At 45.5% G+C, this 23,335-nt stretch overlaps 1 protein-coding gene across 4 annotated transcripts in view; it reads right to left on the reverse strand.

The window, feature by feature from the left end:
* Positions 1-22,714, reverse strand: part of EPB41L4B (erythrocyte membrane protein band 4.1 like 4B) — a 709,272-nt gene extending 686,558 nt beyond the window's left edge. The window contains exon 1 of one of the 4 annotated variants that reach the window (XM_029589854.1): positions 21,749-22,714. In XM_029589854.1, the coding sequence (XP_029445714.1) occupies positions 21,749-22,057 (309 nt within the window). In that variant the 5' untranslated portion in view covers positions 22,058-22,714. Of the gene's footprint in view, positions 1-20,354; positions 20,550-21,437; positions 21,529-21,748 lie in introns of those variants that run through there. The other 3 variants (XM_029589857.1, XM_029589855.1, XM_029589858.1) reach the window with 3 other exon arrangements.
* Positions 22,715-23,335: the final 621 nt, after the last annotated feature.

Genomic DNA, 23,335 nt, shown 5'->3' on the forward strand with positions numbered 1-23,335 from the left:
AACAGGCCACAGCCAGCATAAATTGATTAGAGGTCCATGCACAGGCCCATTGCCTCCCTTCATGGACTTCCAGGATTTCGATTTGGCCTTCAGTGTCCATTGTGGGCCCATAAGACATCCGGAATAGGTGTCCATAATCTAGGTTACATGGATACCTCGGAAAGACCAAGGCTTTGGGCATCCATTATGAGCCCTTTATAGAAGCCAAGAATTGAGTCCATTATGACTTACCTGTTCTTGTACTGGCACTGAGTTTTCTGGTCTTTTGTTCGTCTGAGCAATCGCTCTCCTTCGCCTCGCATTCCTTATTCTTGCTTTCTTTCGCAAGAGAAAGGTCAGCAGGAAAAAAAGTGCAGAAAATCCATTTGATATAGTAGGAATCACAAAAGCTTTCCCCGATATGTCCACTACACTAATGCCTGGCACAGGGTAGGCGCTAAATTTTATACATAAAAGAGCTGGTTATGGACACACTAGTTTCGGTCATGCATTACTAGATTGGGGGTACTAGTCATTTACATGCAATTTATATACGATCAGCACTATTGCCTACCTGCTGGTTAGCATGTATGCTATGGACGTGCTAAGGCATGAATTTGATAGGATGTCCATCTAGTGCGTCTAAAATGTACGTCCAAACCACATAGAACAGCATGCTAGCCAGAGCGCCTGACATTGGATCAGCCTGATAATAAACAACAGAAAAGGCCATCCAGCATGCCCAGTTATTCTGTTTATACTAATGATACATCCCAATTACCAACCATAGAGTGACTACTACTCCCATACAGGTCAGTTTCTTCCTCTCCTCTGACTCCATCCCAGATAGAGCATACAAGATACTGACTCAACTCCCTCGAGGACCCACCCCCACCATACCCAGCTACATCAAAACACCAGTGTAGTTGCTCCTATCTATCCCAGGTTTCCTGCCAGACAGACAGCTATATGAGCAACTATGTTAGCTATGACCTCTTGTTATTTCAGAACTTGCAGGCTGCCAGACAATAGAATCAATCAGCTAAACAAACCCGGCCATGTGAGTGCCCGTCACCATTATGATTTTTTTTTTCATGTTAACCTCTTTGCCGTACATTCTGGCAGCCCTAGTACCTACTGTTGAATCAAGAAAGTACTGTGTTATGGACACTGGCCACTAAGCTACACTTTACCTCCACTTACAGCAAAATGAAGAAGGATCCTCTGCACATTTCCAGTTCCCTTAGAGTCCTCAGTTGCCTTTTTAACAGCCACCCAGGACAGTGTTCCACACCACCACCCTCTCTGACCAGAATATTTCATGACACTACTGCTCAGCCTATCCCCTCGGAGCCTCATATCATGACCCTTAATTCCAAGATTTCCCCTGGATAGGTTTGCTTCTTATGCATTATTTTTCAGCTTTATGAATGTGTCCATCACATCTTCCCTCTCTTATGTAATGATGGCTTCATGCAGCTCACCCAGAAGCCCTTTCCACATGCACTCACACACGTTAGTCTTCAGTAACGATCAGAATTTTATTAGCAGGTTATCTAGTCAGAGGAACTTCAATAGGTTTACATCAAATGTTTTACAAGAAAAAAAGTAACTTGCTTTGGTTGTATTTTTTTCAAATTTAAAGCCCACAATAAAGAAAGGAAACAAATATACTTCCCCTGCTAATTAAGCCTTGTGGATCAGTGTGAAAGAGTGAATACTGGAGAAATTATTGCCCGATAATTTTAATTTTCCTTATTGTAGACAGATGGACTAATGACCAGTGGTTTATGCTCTCCTGCCAGCAAGTTTGAGCAAGCAAACATCACAGTATATACACTCCTGCAGTGACACCAGCCTGCCAGTATTCTCTTCAACAAGCAACTATGGACAGACTAGCAGAAAAACTTGATTAAAAACAGTCAACCATAACTGTACTCAACCAACAACACTGAAAGCGAGTAAAAATATAGGTACTCCAATCTAGGGACTGGAGAAACATTTACCAGTAAATCCCATGGGATCCATATCCCCACAGGAGGACCATGAATAATCAAATGGCAGCCAAGGGTGGGAAGCAGAGTCCAACTGTCTACACTAAGGAAAACGAAATCATCAGGTAAGTAATTTCTCCATTTCCTAGCATGTAGACAGATGGACTCAGGACCAGTGGGATGTACCCAAGCTACTCCCAAACAGGGCGGGAGAGTGCCCGCGGTCCAGTCAACACTACACGTGCAAAGGCTGCATCCTCCCAGGCCTGCACATCAGATGAAAAAACCTGGAAAAATTATGTAAGGAGGGGCCCAATTTGCAGCACGGCAGATCAACAGGAGACAAACGAACCTCCGCCCACAATACTGTCAGAGCCCTAGTAAAATAAGCCTTAACCTGAACAGGCAAAGGCTTCTCAGCATCCACACACACGGCTGTGACCACCTCCTTAATCCAGCAAGCTAAGGTAGCCCGCGAAGCAGGTTCACCCTGCTTCCTTTCACTCTGGAGGACAAACAGGTGATCCGACTTTCAAAACGTTTCAGAAGTCTCTAGCTACCACAACAAGTCTCTCGACATCCAAGGAACGCAAAAGGCTAAACTCCTTCACATCCCTAACTTTATCCAGAGACGGCAAAGAAAGACTGATTCAGATAAAACTCCAAAATCACCTTAGGCAAGAAGGACATAACAGTACGCAGCTGCAACACCCCTGGAGTCACCTGAAGGAACAGCTCTCAGCAAGACAATGCCTGCAACTCCAAAACGTGACACACAGAACGTATAGCCACCAAGAACACTGACTTCAGAGTCAACAACTGTAAGGAAAGGCTGCGCAGCAGTCAAAATGTAGGGCCCCCTAAAAATCCAACACCAAGTTAAGACTCCACATTGAACCAGGAACTGCAAGAGATGCTGAAGGTGCTTTACCCCTTTCAAGAAATGAGCCACATCAGGATGGGACAAGGAGACACTATTCACCGTGTATCTGAAACATGTAAGAGCCGCTACTTTAACCTTCATGGAATTAAGGGCTAGCCCTTTATTCAAGTCCTCCTGTAAAAAATCCAAAAGAAGCAGGACCTTAACTGAACGAGGAACACAACGCTCCTCGCACCAAGCCTCAAACACTCTCCAAACCCGCACATACATCAGAGAAGGGGAGAACTTCCTAACATGGAGTAAGATGGCAATCAAAGAACAACCACATTTCAACAGGTGAGCCCTTCAAGGGCCAAACCGTAAGTCAGAATTGAGACAGATCCGCGTGAAAAATCGGCCCCTGCTACAATAGATCCATGTGCGGCGGAAGACGAAGAGGGGTTTCTGTCAGAAGCCTCCACAGATCTGCATGGCCCAGGCGTCCATGATAATAATAATAATAAGCAAACTTTTCAATAGTTCTCTGTAAACCGATTTGATTTGCATATAATGTAAGAAGACCGGTATATAAAAAAACATAAATAAATAAATAATCTGGAGCCACCCGGAGTACTAGCCCACTGTGGACTTCGAACCTGCCCACCAAGGGCCACAGAGGAAAAGCATGAAGCAGCTCGCCTTCCAGCCAGGAATGAACAAGAGCATCGATGCTCAGTGACCACAGCTCTCTCCTGCAACTGAAGCAGCAAGGCACCTTTCCATTGCAAGAAGTTGCCAGTAGGTCGAGGGAAGGGAAGCCCCAGCGATCCACTACCAGCTAAAATGTATCGGCAGACAACCTCCACTTTTAGGGGTCCAGACTCTCCTTGCTGAAAGCATGATCGTACATTGTCCTTTCCTGCAACGTGGGAGGCCGAAATCACCTGTAAACGTACTTCCGCCCATTCCATAAGGGGGTCTATTTCTTACAACACTTGCTGGCTCTTGGTGGCTCCTTGGCGAATGATATTGGTCACCACAGTCACATTGTCAGTCATCACGTGGACCACTTCACCCTGTAGTCTATGGCTGAACTGCAAGCACATCAATCTGACCGCCGGGGCTTCTAGGCAATTGATGTTCCAGAGGGCCTCTTTGGCCATCCAATGGTCCTGTGCCACCAATTCCTGATAGTGAGCTCCACAACCCATGAGACTCACATCTGTCATGAGAACCAACCAGGTCGGAGCACACAAGGACACACCCTCTCTGATGAGCCTCCTGCAACCACCACTGGAGGCGAGAACAGATGTCCACTGGCAAATGGACACAAACCGAATAGTCCTGAGACTGCGTGTTCCAACAAGACAGCAGTGAGCGCTGAAGAGGATGCATATGCACCCTCACCCACAGCACAACTTCCAGGGTTGCTGCCATCAAACTGAGCAGCTGAAGATAGCTCCACACCATCGGGCATATCACATTCATCAACAGATGCACTAGGGACATCAATTGCTGGATCCATGCATCCAGCAGAAAATTTTGTCAAATCGAACACCCAGATACTCCAACAACTGAGAAGGCTGGAGACAGGTTTACCACCCGAGCTCTCGCAGCAAGGAGATCACTTTGTTGGTCACTAAGCCACTCTCTTCTAATGACTTGGCTCAAATTAATCAGTCATCCATGTATGGATGCACAAGGATTCCATCTTTTCACAATGCCACTGCCACGACTACCATAACCTTGGAAAATGTTCTGGGAGCAGTGGCCAGACCAAAGGGCACTAAGAATGGCAACCCAGCACCACAAAGCGCAGAAAACATTGGAGCTCCAACTGCATGGGAATATGAAGGTAGGCCTCAGACAGATCCAGGGAGGTCAGGAGCTCTCCCATTTGCACGGCCATTATCACAAAATGTAAGGTTTCCATATGAAAATGAGTCACCCACAGATGACAGCTGACACCCTTGAAATCCAGGACAGGGCAAAAGGAACCTTCCTTCTTGGGCACAATAAAATAAATGGAATAACTCCCTGTATTTCCCATACCTGCATCTCAGGAAATCACAGCCCTCAGCCTGAGGACCCGTAGAAGCATAGACTCCACTGCCTCCTCTTTCTGCGGGGAGTAGCAAGGAGATACCATGAACACGTCCCGAAGAGTGCTGCAGAATTCCAGTGCATAGCCATCCCATATCACGTCCGAGACCCATTGATCTGATGTGATCTTGACCCACCACTGATAAGAGATAGGCGGCCCCCTATCTCCTCGCACCAAAGGTGGGTCAGAAAAACATCATTGGGAAACCCGGGACGAGCCTGAACTCAAGCCCGCTCCTCTCTTGGACTGCCGGGGCAAAAGGACAGAGACCTACCAAAAGGCTGAGACCTCAAAAATGAGGGGTTCCTGTAGGGACAAAAGCGACAGGAACACCTGATACTGCAGAAGGGGTACTGCACCTGCTTCTTCTCCTCTGGCTATCAGGGAAGTAGAGACTTGCCCCACTTACTGGCAGGCTTTTCCAACTTGCTCCAAAACAAGACCGAGCCTTTAAATGGCACCTTCGTAAGATTAGTTTTGGATGAGACATCAGCCGACCAATTCTGCAACCACAGCTGACATCTGGCCGAAGTACAGACCAAATCAAAACTTGCAACTGCTAAAAAAGCAGCAGGTTCCATAATTGCTCTGGGACTAACCCCAGAATCATCTACCTCCTGAGAGAAAAGCAGACAAGAATGGGACACAAGAGTGCAACAGGAAGAAATCTAAGTTCACTGCCACTGCATCAAAGGCCTGCTTAAGGACAGACTCAATCCATCTATCAGGCACATCCTTCGAGGCCACTCCTCCCACTACGGGAATAATTGTTTGCTTAGAGACTGTGCAACCAGCACATCCACCTTAGGAAAATGCAAATGCTCTCTCGCAAATGGATCCAGAGGGTAAAAACCCTCCAATGCCCAGCCCCCTTTAAAACTTGCTTCCGCAACATCCCATTCAAGCTCAATCAACTCCTGAACAGCATCCATAACAGGAAAAAAGCAAGCAGCTTTGCGCAAGGAAACCAAAATGGGATTCTTCTTCTGCTCTGACATAGGATCCTCCCCAGACACTCCCAGCATCTGGGAAGTCTGGGAAATCAGGACCGGCAACTCATCTTTATGAAAAAACGTAACATGGTCCAATATGGCTCCAAGCCAGGAGGAATTTCCCCATCTTCCAAGGAATCAGGATCCACATCATCCATGCCATGTGGGTCTCTGTCATGGAAGCCTGTGGCGAAACAAGACATGGCCTCGGCACTTAACCGTAGGAGTGGAAGAGGGAGGGGCCACCAGATGAGTCTCTGACCTAACAGAAGGCGAAGCAGAAGCTGGCTGTAAGCCCTGAAAAAACGCCACCCAAGAAAATGCAGCCAGATCCAGGCCAAGCCCAGAAGGCACTGGTGGGGGCCCGACAGAACTGCTATCTCCTGTGGAGGAGCAAGCACCAAGATCTGACACACCTCCCATCAAAACCAGAACCAGACCATCATCAGAATGGGAGGATCTAGGCTTAGCAAAATCTGAGGAAGACAACTCTCTCTGAGCATCTGCACAGCGCTGACACATTTTGGAGGACAAGGCAGACTGAGAAGCCCTAATGACAGGCAACAAAAAGAGCAAGACACTTAGGATTCTTGGTTACTAGTGCCCTCAGCCATGGTAACAGTGTGTGCAAGCAGCTCGTGCAGAAAAAAATTTTGCGCACAAAAACCAGGTGCCAAGGAACAAGCAAACAAGGCGGGCCCAATACACGAGCGCCAAGCAAAGTTATCGCCGCACTAAAAAATTGTGAGTGCAGGGGTGCGCACCAAAAGCTAAGTGCACAACGTGTGTGCACAGCCAACACACCGCACACACCGACATCCTGTAGAGGGCAGTGAGATATACAAAATCACATAAAAAAAATAAAATCGCCACCGCAGCCTACTACACGAAGTGCCGCCAAAAGCCTGAAGATGAGGCCTAGCCCACCAGGGCTGCTCAACCTACCAGACTGCCCAGGACCCAAAAAACCACAACGACAGCAGGAACGGACATTGGAACGGTGAATTGAGCACGAAGACCGGAGGAAGTCCTGAAACCCCTCTGTGTCTGTCGCTTTTTTTTTTTTTTTTTTAAACACTTACCCAAGTTCAATGCTTACTGACTGAGTACAGAGATGATCTCCGGCTGAAGGGGAGAGGGCTTTAGCTGTCACTGCTGCGCTCGGCCTGAGCATCCACTGACTCAGCTGCACAAGCAGCAAAGTCCACACCAGGAACCGGCTACCGGACCAAGGCACACTTCTGAGGGACCACGGATATCACCTCAGGAATATCTCAACTGTGGGAGAGATCTTTAGGTATCACCGCAGGAGAGCAGGGCTTTTCCCTATCCTCAATATAGAAATCTCCTTTCAAAACAAGGCAATCCCCATAGGGAGATGCACGTCCATGAGATGGAGAATACTGGCAGGCTGGGGTCACCTCAGGAGTATATATACTATGATGTTGGCTTGCTCCGTTTCCATCTGCTGGCAGGGGAGCATAACCCATTGGTCCTGTGGCCATCTGTCTACATGCTAGGAAATAAATGGTTTTTGTAGGAATGTTCCCTTTTAAGAAAGATGGAGAGCAAGGACCTGTAGGAGCATTTCTCCCAATATAAAAAGGGATAGTTCAACATTTTGGCAGGAGGTTGGAGAGAACCCATCTGGGGAGTGAGTTATGCCCAGGGTGGCTTCAATTGAGAGGGCCGAACAGGGGTTTTCCACTCAAGGGAAGACCCCAAGGTATGAGATGTTTTTCCTCCAGGAGAAGAAGCCAAGGGAACTGGGTCTGGAGTCCCACCTGTGAGGGCTTGTCAGATTTGAATAGCCTCAGAAGAGTCAGGGACACTGGGGCATATGCCTGGCTATTTAATTGGACAGGAGCTGTGATGACAGATTCTGGAAGAGTGCAGAGTTCACTGTTCTACAGAGAGCTACAAATTGCCCAAGAGTGACTACCGAAGTGTTTATGTGTAGTATGAAGATTGATAACCAGTCTTTTTTTTTTTTTTTTTTGGGGGGGGGGGGGGGGGGAGAGGAATAGAAGCTTAAATGATTGGAAACTGTATTCAACTCAAGGTGCTGAAGCATGGGAGTTCAAGAAGTGGCAGAAAGGAGTCATAACCAACTTCTAACCTGGGGGAAAGTGAATATAGCCTATTAGTGACTTCATACATTTAACCTTTTTCTAAAATTTTCTATCTCCACCTCAGCCTAGCCAGGCATGCCTATGTACCAGATTTAATTAGTGTTCTCTCTCAATCTGTTATACACTGACAGCGGACACCCTTCAGAAGATTAAAACCAAACTTGTATGTGTGAAGCAAGTGCCATCTTTCTGGTGCAGTGTGATTTGACAAAAGGAAACAGCAATCAGGGCAGGATGGAGCACGAAAGGGAATTCTCTTAAGCTTATGCTCCTATCCAGCTAAGACCTGATGCACACTCTCCTGGCCTCTGGGCCTGGGTGCACTACACCATCTGGTTGACCCACATTCTTCTCTGAACCCTCCCGAAAGACTGGCACTCTGCTCACTTACATGCCTAATCCTGTCACATTTTCCATGCCCCATCTGAGTGGGCGTTAACTCCAATTCTAGTATTCTTCATAACTAAGAAAACAGAAGTAAATTTACTCACCTTACTTGATTATGAGGAATTTTCTTAATGACCTCTGACCCAGGCAGCTAGAGGACAAACGGGCCAATATAGTAAAAAATCGCAGGAGAGCGGGCGAGCGCCCGCTCTTGCGGGCGAGCGCCCGCTCTTGCGGCGCGCGCAGAGGACACTCCTGTGCACGCGATACAGTAATTTATTTAAATTAGGGTCCGCGGCAAAAAGGCGCTAGGGACGCGCTAGTGTCCCTAGCGCCTCTTTTTGGACAGCAGCAGCTGCTGTCAGCGGGTTTGACAGCCGACACTATTTCGCCGGCGTCTGTTCTCACGCCCGCTGACAGCCACGGGTTCGGAGACCGGACGCCGGCAAAATTGAACGTCCGGTTTCCAACCCGCGAGCTGCGGGCCCATTTTATTTATTTATTTGCACTTTTGGGGCCTCCGACTTAATATCGCCATGATATTAAATCGGAGGGTGCACTTCCCCGGCGCCAGCAGAAATTAACACCTACCTTTGGGTAGGCACTAATTTCTTAAAGTAAAATGTGCAGCTTGGCTGCACATTTTACTTACTGTATCGCGCGGTAATACCTAATAGGGCCATCAACATGCATTTGCATGTTGCGGGCGCTATTAGGTTCGGGGGGGGTTGGACGCGAGTTTTCAACACGCTATTACTGTATCGGCCTGAAAGAGAAAGGGAGAAAAATATTCCCCCAAATAACGCCTGCTCACGTGACTTAAAACCTTCATATTATTAACTAGAATTACTGTTATCCTGGAAATATACAGACAACAGCCTAACTCCCCTGCAGGTTACATACTAACATACAGGCCGATACAGTAAAAATCGCGGGTGAGCGCACTCTCTCCCGGCGCACAGGCCACTCTCCTGTGCGCGCAATTCAGAAAAATAAATTATTCAAATTAGGGCCCGCAGTAAAAAGAGGCGCTAAGGACACTAGCGCGTCCCTAGCGCCTCTTTTTTGGACAGGAGCAGCGGCTGTCAGCCAGTTTGACATCCGACGCTCAATTTTGCTGGCGTCGGTTCTCAAACCTGCTGACAGCCACGGGTTCAGAAACCAGACACCGGCATAATTGAGCGTCCAGTTTTCAACCCGCGAGCTGCGGGCCGATTTTAATTTTTTTTTTTTTTTTAATTTTTGATTATTTTTAACTTTTGGGACCTCCGACTTAATACTGCCATGATATTAAGTCGGCGGGTGCACAGAAAAGCAGTTTTTACTGCTTTTCTGTGCACTTTCCTGGTGCCGGCAGAAATTAATGCCTACTTTTTGGTAGGCGCTAATTTCTGAAAGTAAAATGTGCAGCTTGGCTGCACATTTTACTTAGTGAATCGCGCAGGAATAACTAATAGGACCATCAACATGCATTTGCATGTTACAGGCGCTATTCGTTTTGGGGGGGGTTGGGCGCGCGTTTTCGACACTGAATAAGGGGTAAAGCTAGCGCGTCAAAAATGCGTGTCCCAACACGGGTTAACAGTGCGCTCCGCCAGAGCGCACTGTACTGTATCGGCCTGATAGCAAATGAGGGCAGATAAAGATCAAAAAGGTCCATCATCTCTGTCCAGCAAGGTGTTTAGGTTGTAACTACAACTCTACACAGGTGATTATCATGCAGAAATTTTACACCAAGTTACCACAATTTATCCTCTTTCTTTGTTTTCATCCTCTAGCCACTAGGGATCCTCTGTTTGTCCAATGCCCTCTTGAATGAGGACATTCCACACATTTACCACCTTTTCTGTGATGAGGTATTTCCCTAATGTTGCTCCTGAATCTACCCCCTTGGCGCTTATACATTGGAAGGCATCCAGCACAGCTGGAAAGTGCAGCTAAAGAAAATTCACTCATAAGTAGAAATAAAGAATTCAAGCAGAATACAGTCATATTTGCATATCTTCTACCCTTGCCTTTCTTCTGGGGCAAAGGATTATAGCACAAAAGCTATAGGAGGAAAAAAAAGTCAATTTTGAGGTGATCCATTTTGTGGCTGTTCTATCACTTTACAAGAGCTCCCAAGAGGTTTATCCAATGGCAGAACTGTGGCTATCATTAATAGATATTTGTCTTCATGTCTCCTGTCTTGCATATTTACAATCCAACTAAATTAAATTTTTACACTATGCAACAACACAGCACAAATACCTTACTGGAAGCGAGACTGATCAATTTAGTATCATACATGTCACGCCTCTATAGTTCACATTAATCTAGATTTCAGATAGCAAAATGACAGTTCTACAGAAAATTAATGGACTGTATTTATCATACTCCCTCCGGGGTAATAAATGCATCAGGACACAGAACTGGAAAGCTGCCCCACGCTTTGCAGTCTTCCTGGAGAACTTTAATCAGGATTACATTAAAAAAAAAAAAAAAAAAAAGTTCCATAAAGAGAAACACCATCAGTACAATGAAAGTCTAGGGGAAAACAAAATTCCATGACCTTTGTTCACAATTACTAGGGCTGCCACAGACATGAATATTAGAGAACAGAGGCATATCTGCAACCAATCAGAACATGCTCCATATGTTGAACCTATTCCATTGCCTCAAATTGGATCTTAGTTGCTGCAACACAAAAAGTAACACAGAAAACAGAAGGATGGCTTCATGCAATGGAAGAAGATTATGTTGATATTCTAATTCTTCTTCTCCATCTATGTTTTACAAATGCCTCACCCTTTTGTTTAATTTTCTTAGAGGGGTGGTGGCTTTATTTTAAAAACTTCAAGACATTAGAGCAGAGCTTTCCAAAGTGTGTGTCGGGACACATTAGTGTGTCGCCTGTAGTGTGGAGGTGTGTCGCCCGGTCCACAGGGCCGGCGGAAGCAGGGAACTATAGCGGGAAGATCGGCGGGCAGTGGTGGAGCTTACATCACCACGGCCCGAAGAAAAGGTTCACGTTCACTCCTCCTCCTTCCTGCCTGTGCAGCCCTGGAAGAAAAACGTTGCCGGAGCCGCGTGGGCAGGAAGGAGGAGGAGCATCTGCTGCGTACAGAAGAAGAGCAGCATTAATGGGCCGTTGCGGATCCCATGTTGCGACGGCCCGAGAAGAGGAGGAAACCCGATAGCAGGGCCGCTGCGGATCCCACGTTGCGGCAGCCCGAGAAGAAGAGTAAACCCGATAGCAGGGCCGCTGCAGATCCCATGTCACGGCCAGGGAAGATCAGGGCCTCTGAAGAGCCCATCCTTCGGCAACCCGTGCAGAGGGACAGCATGTGCCAGTGAGAGCCTGTGCTTGAGCAAGAGAGCATGTAGGAGTGAGAGAGCCTGTGTGTGTGAGAGTGAGACAGCATGTGCACGAGAGAGACAGTACCGTATTTTCCGGTGTATAAGACGACTGGGCGTATAAGACGACCCCCCCTTTTTTATACATATTTTTAAGAAAAAAAATAATTTTACACTCAAACAGGAGCAACCCTATCTATGAAAAGGCAACACTACAAATACCGTATATCAGGCCCTAAAAACCAATATACCTCTTATTAGGAAAACAGAACTAGCAAGCAGCTATAGATCCCCACACATAAATAATTGTAAAACTATACTAATAAGCAGAATAAATGTTTCAAAACAGCTATGAACAGAATAACATCCAACAATTAAAAACATTCTCCAAACACCAATAAATATTTCAAAAAAGCAGACACATCACATAATATTAAATAATTAAAATGGCAGTCAATCAAGAAAAATAAACTTAAAAAGCCACCTTTCCTTACCCCCTCCAGCAGCTCTCCTATTCCTCTTCCTTAGGGCCCATGTCTCTCACACACACACCATACCAGTCATGCCCCCATGACCAGTTTCTGTCTCTCACGCACCAATCATTTCCCAAACAGTCTTTGACACACACACCAGACACCTTCCTGAACAGTTTCTCTCATGCCATACACACACACAGGCTTCCCACTCCCGTGTTCTGCTTACCGTACATATACGGGCTTCTCACTCTCATAATCACTTTCTCTGTCTCACACACACACACACCAGTCTCTCTCTCATTTCCATGCTCACTCTCCACGTGCACAGGCTTCTCATTCCCTGAATCACATTCTCCACGTGCACAGGCTTCTCATTCCCTGAATCACATTCTTTCTCTCACATTCACACACAGCAGTCTCTTTCTCTCACACAAACCGTCACCTTATCAACCAGTCTCTCTCTCATGCACGCGCACACACACACACACACACAGCCAGTCCTCCCGCTCCCATGCTCTCTCTCACATAATCAGGCTTCTTACTCCCATGCTTTCTCACATACCCAGATTTCTCACTTCCATGCTTTTTCTCTCTCTCACACTCACATACACATCAGTCATCTCTCTGAGTAGTCACTTTCATTGTCTCTCACACACATGAGCTCGCTGACCAGTTTCTCTCAATCACACACATGCTCTCAATCAAATGCATTCTCTCACTTACACACAGGCTGGCTGCTTCTCTCTCTCTCTCTCTCACACTCAGGCTGGCTGCTTCTCTCTCTCTCTCTCACACTCAGGCTGGCTGCTTCTCTCTCTCTCTCTCTCTCTCACACTCAGGCTGGCTGCTTCTCTCTCTCTCTCTCTCTCTCACTTACACACAGGCAGGGTGGCTGCTTCTCTCTCTCTCTCTCTCTCTCACTTACACACAGGCTGGCTGCTGCTCCTCTCTCTCTCTCACTTACACACAGGCTGGCTGCTGCTTCTCTCTCTCTCTCACTTACACACAGGCTGGCTGCTTCTCTCTCTCTCTCACTTACACACAGGCTGGCTGCTGCTTCTCTCTCTCTCTCTCTCTTACACACAGGCAGGGTGGCTGCTTCTCTCTCTCTCTCACTTCCACGCCCCCCCCCAGCACAAATAGTAGCTGCAGCAGCTTCCTCCTCCAGCCCCCGCAGGCCAAGAAAGAAGAAACCCATCGGCCGCGGGAGGCTCACGCTGCTGTCTCCTTTCCTGATTACCAGCTCCTTCGACTGCTCGGGGGCCGATGCTGCTGCGCCGCTGCTATTTTTTCACGCGGCACGGCTCTTTCTTCCTGCGCATCACTTCCTGTTCCGGTTCAAAGGGGGGGAGGGCGGGAAGAAGACAAGGACAGCCGCGGATGCCACAGCTTTTTTTTTTTTTTTTTGCACCGCTGCCGTTCCCGCTGGGCTTGAACGTGCTTTTAGCCCAGCGGCAACGGCAGTGCGGTGCGCGGGAAGGAGAAAGCCGTGCCGAATGAAAAAATTGCAGCGGCGATAGCAGGAACGGCCCCGAGCAGTCGAAGGAGCTGGTATAATCAGGAAAGGAGACAGCAGCGTGAGCCTCCCGCGGCCGATGGGTTTCTTCTTTCTTGGCCTGCGGGGGCTGGAGGAGGAGGTGATGCAGCTACTATTTGTGCTCGGGGTGGGGGTGGAAGTGAGAGAGAGAGAGAGAGAGAAGCAGCCAGCCTGTGTGTAAGTGCGAGAATGCATTTGATTGAGAGCATGTGTGTGTGATTGAGAGAAACTGGTAAGAGAGCAGGTGTGCCCGGCGTATAAGACGACCCCCGACTTTTGAGAAGATTTTCTTGGGTTAAAAAGTAGTCTTATACGCCGGAAAATACGGTATGTATTTATGTATGAGAGAGTGGCATGTGAGAGTGAGAGCTGTGGATGTGTGAGATTGCATGTGAGTGAGAGCCTGTGTGTGTGAGAATGTGTGAGATAGCATGTGAAAATGAGAACCTGATTGTGTGTTTGAGGGAAGACAGATGGAGAGAAAAGAAATAGAAAAAAAGACCCTGTAAAAGGAATTGGCAAAAAAACAAGAAAGGAAAGGTGGAAAAAAAAGCCTGTGACCAACCGATTAGAAAACTAAGATCAGACAGTAAAGGTAAAAAAAAAAAAATTACTTTTTAGTGATTGGCACATGTAATCTTTGGGAATGTGCAAGAGTAGCACTTTCTCTATGCCGATCTCACAATGTACGAGATCAGCATGGAGGAAGTGGAAGCCTGCAAATATTTATTATGAGATAGGTTGTGTTGTGAAACATTTTATTTATGTATATATTTAAGGAAACATACATAAATTGTTGAAATACATTTTGTTCGTTTAACCTTTAACTTCTGGTTTGCTGGTAGACTGAATTACTGTGTCACGAAATTATGTTGTCTAAAAGTGTGTCACCAACATGAAAAGTTTGGAAAGCTCTGCATTAGAGCCTCAGGTGTCCCACAACGCAATGACTGAAGATCATGTAGTGTTTCAGAGTAACAATAAAAGATGTTGAATTGGATCAATCCTGCTGCTTCAATCTGCATTTTCTCTACTGCAGCTCAGAGGAAAGCAAAAGAAAAAACTAATTACATCTAGGTATCTATATCTTGCAAAGATGATTCACATGCTGAGAAAGATGTGAACTGAAGATTATAAGTTACGCTTCTTTGGATATTATGTTCTTCAGTTTGTTGGGGCAGGGGGAGCAGGGTCAGGGTATATATTGTTATGCCTCTGTTTGAATCTACTTCATTGACATTTATGATTTTCCAATACAACTGTATCCCAGATAAGCAGAGACCTCAACATGACTAGCTTTACTTCTGTAGATACTTCTTACTACTCACAGCAGCATGATGGTTCTCCGTGAAAGGAGAAGGAAACAGCCTGGTAATTCATATGGTTCCTCCCAGGAGTGTTACAGTGATTAAGTAAGGAACTGGAAGTCTTTACACTTGCTTCATGCTGATCTTTTATAGCAACAGCATGACAAAGAAATACCCTCTCCTTGGTGTGCTAAGTACTAGCTGTTCTCTTCACTGAAGCATGCTCAGGTCACCATTTAGAGCATTAGCTATCCCATGCCTGGACCACACTAATCAGCCAGAAATCAGGTGTAACACTTCTATTTCAAATTAATTTCTGTGGCACAACAGTAAAATCTGAAAATGGCAGACTTTCTTCTGCCATATAGCATTACTAGCATCATGAATATCTGAATGAAGAAATAAAGTGTTTACTGCTGGAGTCAATAAGATATATATATGCACCTGCACAACCAATGTCCAAACAATATAAGTAACAATAGATAATTTGCTATTGGACCATCATATTAAGCACTCCGGGTCAAAGACCTTCATTGCTTTTCATATAATCATGGGTCCTGTTATTTAAAAGGGGTTTTATTTTTATTTTTGGGATTACAATATAATAAGCAACCGCTGAAAGATAATATTGATCTTTATGCAAATAAATTACCAATAAAAATGCCTGCCTTTACTAGACAACTATGGAAAGTAATTTTAGAAGCTATGAACACAATGCAATATTTCTCCTACAGAAATATAATCCACCCAACTAGGGGAGTGGGAAAGGCACAGAAATCACATCAGAAATCCAGTGTTAAAAAAAGAGAAAAACAGTTGTGAAACCAGGTGAACAATCAGTTAACATGAAACTTTTTGCAATCTATAGACTTGCATATTTTTTTTAAATAAATGCTGAAAGAAAAACAAAGTTCCATTAACCAGGGCAGCATATAACCAAAATTAGTGTCCGCACCAGAAAGTTTACAATCCAAGCAGCTCCTGAAGTGCAGGGAAACAGAATGACCTGTCAAGGTCACATCCCAGTGTCCATGACAAAGGCAGGAATGACTTGAATCTCCTGGCCCCAAGCCTACTAGACTACTCCCTCCTGTTACTTCTTCGCATGCCCAATTAGTAGACTCAGCAAGTATCCAAAACACTGCTGAATGCAAACAGGAGTAAACACAGTAAATTCAGTTATTTCCGTATCATTCATTTCCAAATTTAAAACACACACACACAAAGGACACTCAGCACCTTAAAATATCTTCAAAACAATGGATAATCCTAACCCCCATCTCCTCTCACAAGGGGTTGGGACAAAAACTGATAATCCATACCTGTTCCCAGCCTACAATATTGCCAGATCCAGACCAATTCCTAAAGGAGCTCACAAAAAATAAAAGAGGTAACCTCCTTTAGTATGCCCCTTCAAGAGCATCCCACAGAGAGGAGGGGGTATCTTGCCCCCACCACAGCTGTCAGCTTTTCAAATTCACTGCCAGTTCTCTCAGAGGTTGGCACCAGGAGGTCCATGTCCAGACTGTGAAGGAGGAGGCAGCCATGAAATCCAGTTCCCCCACCCCACACACACACACACACAGAATATCCCCTACTTGGTGACAGAGTGCTAGACAGGTCAGCTTTTCAATCCACCACCAGCTCCAACTTCACTGATCAGATTCATCAATTCAATCAGGCTCAAAAATGAATTTTAATCCTCCATCAAATGGCTTAAAGACTGTCCAAGTGATTGTCAAACTTACATGCTCAAAGTCTGCTTCAGGATCAAATGGGATGCATTTTAAATTCATTCATTAGAAAGCTAAAACGATCAAACTGCTGTAGTGAGGCAAGGAGACACTGTATGCAAAGAGCAAAAACTCCTTCCATGTATAATTAAAAAAAAAACCACCAAACTGCAAGACCACATACTGGGAATTATAAATATTTTAGAACAAGTAACACTGGTTCAAAATCCAGAAAAATGGTCTTGGTTTCTAGTGCATTCTACAATTAATATTTTTATTGAAATACTTTGAAACTGAAGACTAACACACACACATAAGATCAAGAATGTGGTGATGGAGGAGTTATTCTCCAGTTTAAACAAAATGTATCTCAAAATGCCAAACTGATTTACTGCAGCCAAAAATACTAGAGTAAGCTTTCCCTACAGTTAAGTTTCTTAGTAACAAAATTACTGAACAAATGGTATCAAGATAAGGGATGCACTATTCAGTTTGCATTTAGGGCAGTAATTTGTTTGTTTATTGGCTTCCTGTATATTCTGCTACCTGTTCAGTGCAGATTACAAAACAAAATTCTTAAAGCATGTAAAATATAAACAATTAAGACATAAGCATACAACATGGCTATCAATCAAAATGCTGCCCTGAACAAGACTGTTTTTAGCTGTTTAAAATAAAATTTTAAAAAATTCTACTGTTTGACAAATTCCAGGCATAGGGTCACCACAGTGATTAGACATTTCCTTTACAGCCCTACATAAAGCCTCACTATTTGCCATGGAGGTGGTGACCACTGCTGGCCCATTTCCCTGGCAATCCACTCTCTCCCCCAACCTGGCAGCAAAAAGCCACTGCCACCGGTAAAAGGGGGAGGAGGAAATCAAGGGAGCAAGAGTGCACAGCTGCCGCCAGTAGCCTAGGGGAAAATGCAATTTGGTGAGGGAGGAGACTCCCTTCCCACAGTCTTTTTTTTTTTTGGAAAGAACCTCAAACAGATACTTCTGGTTCTAAAATGTTTGGAATCCAATGAAAAAAAGTTTGTAAAGGCAAAATTGAATCAACATGTATAACATTGTGGGTCTTTTACATTTACTTTTGATTTGATTCCAAGCTCAATGCAGAGCTTGCAATCAAGCTGCTGCTTCACATGCAAAATGGTAAGAGACTTCATTAAAAGGTCAAACTACCTATCATTTCTCATTCTGCTTCTCAACCAATGAAAAATATCACCAGAGCCAATATATTTATTTATTTTTAATTTTTCTATGCCGAAGTTCCTGTACGAATACAAATCACACCGGTTTACATAACAACAAAATTCGCTTAGGAGCGTTACATAGAACAAGGAAGGCATAAAAATATGAAATGAATTTTAACTTTACATTGTAAACCGTAACATATCCTATCATATCAATTAACTTCTCATAAATATATGTCTCGGAGGAGAGCTTTGGGGAGGTGGGTGGGAAACAAGGTGGGAGCGAATTGTGGTAGAACGAGAGGAGGAATAAACAGTCAGAGGTTGCAAGAATTAGGTGACTGTGAAGGCTGGAATCTGGAGAATGGGAAGAAGAGCATTAGGAGTCAGGGAAGGCTAGGCTGAATAGCCATGTTTTAAGTCTTTTTTTGAAGGAAGATGGACAACAATATATGCATGTTGTCCATGGCACTGCCCGGTATGAAGCTGACTGAACACCACACTAACGTCAGGGTAGGCGGTAAATATTGAGGTTAAAGACGCGGTAAATAAGTTGGTTAAAAAGGCGATAATTTGGGCGCACGTTACTGTATGGGGGGGGGGGGGAATAGCTAATCCGGTCATTAACATATCATATACATGCGGCGGATGGTAATGGATACGCATCTCTTTCAGCAAGCGCTAAGGACGCGTAAAAGCCGATACTGAATCGCGCGTCCATCTTACGCGCTCAAAACGTGCGTCCAAAGCGGGTTAAAAAACGGGCAACCGCAGCCATGCTTTACTGTATCAGCCCGAATGTAAATAAATCGAAGTACCCATGTTATATCAAGACAACATGCTAGCTTTTAGAGCACTGGAAATAGCTTCAACTAAAAAACGTTAGCATGTCTCTTTCGCTTTGCACCAAGTCAAGTGTTTTATTGTACCAAGCAAGGTTCATGCTGCACCCATCCGTAAGTACACAGAAAAATACTTGAAATTAGTAGTCAATGAACCAAACTATAGCAAGTGTTTTTACACACACACACCCAACTGACAGTAAGAAAGTTATTGCTTCCACTACTTGTTTCTCCCTCACTTCCTTTGACTTTTCAGGTAAAAAGTTTTATTTCCTCCCCATTAACTAGAACAAACAATACACACAACTGCAATGAATAACTGCACCCAGTACATAACATGACCTTGTACTCAAAATCATTTTACTCTGACCTCCTGTGTAAAGAGAGAAAGCACATGAATAATCCTGTAACAGATAAACTTGCTTGCATACAGGTGCAATCTCATCCCTGCCCCACTTCCCATGTCAAGCTACAGTTAAGAAATCTTGGCAATATGAATACTTCTGAACACAAAAATGACAAATGTTATCACATGCTCACATAAGAAATGTGTAGAACTGTACTTATTCTAGGAAATATCTGTTGTACACAATTTTACATGTTTGTTGTAAGAGGAAAGAAGATGATTTCAACATGTCCCTGAAGTCCTGTCACTTGATAGCAAGGTATTTATAGCTAAGTAGGCACATAAGGGACTATTTTCACAAATAAGAGAATCCAATTCCCATCTAGAACAGTATCCACCCTTTGCTGCAACTATTGCTCATAAAAGCCATCAAAGTAATTTGAACATATATCAAATCACATGAATATTCCTTGTGGCAGTCCCAAATCCAGGCTGGGAAACACTGAAATGTCATGTACATGGGAAAACCTTTTCCTAAATATATTTCAACATGAAGCCAGCAGGGCAGGGTCAGTTATACAGAAAATAAAGATCTGGCCAAGAAAGTCAATTTTCATCTGCTCTATGCAGCACAGAGTAATGTTGCCATTAACCAATCTCAGCAATATTATTTGTAAACAAAAGTGAATTTTGCTATTACTGCTCATATTAGTGAAAGTGGATATTTTTACGAAAGAACCAGTCCTAAAAAAAACAGCTAAGCAAATATTTTTTACAAATGAACACCAATAAAATCATGCTAAAGCTAAAAATATTAGCAACATTTTGTAGCTTTAAAAAAAACCTACACACACAACTATTAAGGATACCAAACTAACCGTTTTCCTCACCTCTACAGAATGGGAGCCAACCATCTTTGCAGATGGAGTCTCATGTTAAGCATTCTATGACAGAAGGCATCCAAAACTTTAATACGCCATAAAAGCCAGAGCAGAAGTAAATTAGCAGATATTTAAAAGGACTTTCCAAATAGGTTTACAGTAAGAACACAAGGGACAGTAAGCCACCCAAAACTTATAAGTCACTGCAGTTTTGGCCTCTTAATAGGCTTAAAGTCAAGAGCAATTACCTCCATTACAGCCAGAAGGATCACTACAGCTCTTAGAAAATGGACCATTAAAAAAAATATTTAAATTGATTTTCCTTTTTTTTTTTTTTTTTTTAGTTTCCAAGGATACCATTCACAGTTGACAACCTGAATATTCTCTGCAGGTTTTATCAGCTAATTCCCAAAGGTGACCAACTAGGTTAAAAACAACTGTGTTCTTGTTTCTAACACAGCACCACGACACAGGTCCAGTGTACAAAGGCAGATCAGTTCGCGATATAAAGCGCGGGTACATCACCCAGCGCGTCCTCACGCAAGGGGGAGGGGAGATTCGCAATTGGTTTCATATCATTTGAATTGCGCGACAAACCAGCTTCCTTAAAGCAACATAAGGTGGCCACCACTTCCGGAACGATCACAAAAAAAAATGTAATCAAATAAAGTTGTAACCTCGTAACATGAGAAATCTGGCTCAAATCACGTTTTACATATTGGCATTTGCACAAGCTGTAGCATTCCAAAATAAAGACGGCTGAGAAAAGAGAGTCAGGTACTATAGCTATATTGCACCATAAGCTAATTGTAAAACTAATATCTTTTAAAACAATCGTTACATCAACTCGGAAATCTTTAGCTTCTGCTGAGCCCCCCCCCCGGAGGCATCCTTCGCAGGTTAAGTAGTAGGGGGCGGAGTGAAGGAAAAGCCAATCCACCTTCCAATGAGGTAAAGGGGGCCAGGCAGGCCTGAGCTTCCCGGGGAGAGGACGACCTGGCGAGGTTGCTGTTGGCTGAAGAGGGGAGAAAGCAAGGGCCCCAGGCGCTGCCTGGGGAGGTTGCAGATACCGACACCTTCACCAGGCCTCGTAACCAGGACAGATTCAGTTTCGCTTGGGAAATACAAAAAAAAAAAAAAAAAAAGGTACAACAAGTCCTAGGCGACACCTATATTCAGCTCACGAAGTTGGTACGTTTATAACCAACGTCCCAGACCTAGTCTCCCTTTCTCGCAGCAGCACAAGGGCTATAGAAATGTCCTGGGCTTCTCTCAAAAAGGGAAGGGGGGGGGGGGGGCAATACAATACACCACAGGTGCTCGGTTCTCACCTTCGCCGTGCCTCCCTATGCCGCAAATCCCGGCCGTAGCCAACAGAGAAACGCGGTAACGTTACATTCCTCCACAGTCCCAGCCTTACCTGGGCGCACATAACACACGGCAGCCCAGGAATTAAAGCCATGGAGCTCCACTCCTCCCCCCCCCCAGCGCGAGCCGGCGAGTTCCCTCACCTGCAAGCAAAAGCGAAAGTTCTCCCGGGACAGCAGGGAAAGCGAGGGAAGAGCTTGCAACCCGCACCAAGAGAAAGACAAGGCAGTCGCTGACTGTAAAAGAAGAACAGCGGCGGCGGCCATGCACTCACCGGCAGCTCCACGTTCACGTCGGTGCCGTCCAGCAGCAGCACTCGGCAGCTCAGCGCCGTCTTGCTGTCCCCGGCGGCCGGGATGTGTACGGCGGCCCCGGCGCTCACCACCGGCAGCGGCAGAGGAGAGTGCGGCGACGGCTGCTGGTGGTGGTGGTGCTGGTGCGGGTACATACCGCCCCCGTCCAGCTCATCGCGGCCCCTGCCTCCGCTACCTCCTCCTCGTCCCCGTCCCGGAGCTCCGGCCGCTCCTCTCCCGTAGCGCTGCATCGACCGCCGGCCAAAAGTCCTCCGCAGGAAGCGCAGCATCCTCTCTCGCACTACCTCCTCCTCCCACTCCCGGCGGGGAGAGGCGGGAAGCGAGGCAATGGGGGAGCAAAGTCCGGTAGCAGTAAAGAGAAAAAGCGCCAAGCTCTCCCGTAGTCCGTCCCGCCGCCGAGTTTCCGTGTGCACACGCGAAGGGCAAAGACAGCAAGTGCACCACTCCCCGCCCCTGCTGCCAGCCACAGCGCCGGCGTCTTGTGGCAAGGGGGGGGAGGGAGGACCGGGAGTCACTGCGCTAACGCATCCGCCCGCCTCGTGCCGACACCCCCGGGGCAAAGCGCGCGCGCCCTGCGCTGGTTTGTTTTGTGCTCTTTCGTTTTCAGTCCTTTCAGGCGAAAGGGAACATAAACGCAGACAGTAGAGATGCAACCGGTAGTCGCAGTGTGTGTACTTAATAATGCAGGTGTGGTGCGCTGTAGGGAATGAGGGAGGGAGTCTAGTGATTTCCTTCAGATCGCTCGTTGCTTTTCAGCATAAACTTGACTTGGCTTTGTTCTTACGCCCTGATTTGAAACCCTTCCTTTTGTCTGTTTACCCTCCACCCCGAAGGGAAAGAGATATTACAGGAGAGGAAACCGCGCAATTCCGTGCTGCGCTGGCTCGGCGCAACAGCAACGCGGGAAGGTAGGGGCAATTAGAGGTGCGCTCTCCTTAGGAACCCTCGCCTACTATTCCGCACCTACTGCGCCTGCGCGCTAGCACTGCGCGCGCACGCGCTCTTTACTCTCCAACTACCAATAACCCGTTTTGGCTTTTGCTACCAATAACAGTAGGGCAAAAGGTTTCTGCTAACAGTTGGGAGTCGCCTGCTGAAGATTTTTAGGTACTAGGATACATTCGTTCGAAGAGGAAAACTCACTTTTATTTCCCTTGGGAAAATGGGGGCGGGGTGGTGCCTTAATCGACCTTCAGTTCACAAACTGCGCTGTACATGCAACTACGAATTAGTTAACTCCTCATTTTTACTTCACTGTCACTTTACCATAAGCTAAGCTCAAGGCGATTTATAGAAATTCAAAACGCATTCTAAAAAAAAAAAATTACAAAACGATAAACAAAGTCAACAATACAGCCCCCACAGTCCCAATATAATAAAAACTGTTCCAATATAATAAAATCAATTACAATAAAACCCCACTCCATTTCACAAAACCCTCATTGCTAAATAAATCTAGTACTGCGGACAATCCTATAGCATTTTAACAATTTAACACCCAGGAAGGCTAACTTAATCTATAGTAATAAGATCGTTGCTAAGCAATA

The sequence above is a fragment of the Rhinatrema bivittatum genome, chromosome 2 (assembly GCF_901001135.1).
Source record: "Rhinatrema bivittatum chromosome 2, aRhiBiv1.1, whole genome shotgun sequence".
Lineage (NCBI taxonomy): Eukaryota > Metazoa > Chordata > Amphibia > Gymnophiona > Rhinatrematidae > Rhinatrema > Rhinatrema bivittatum.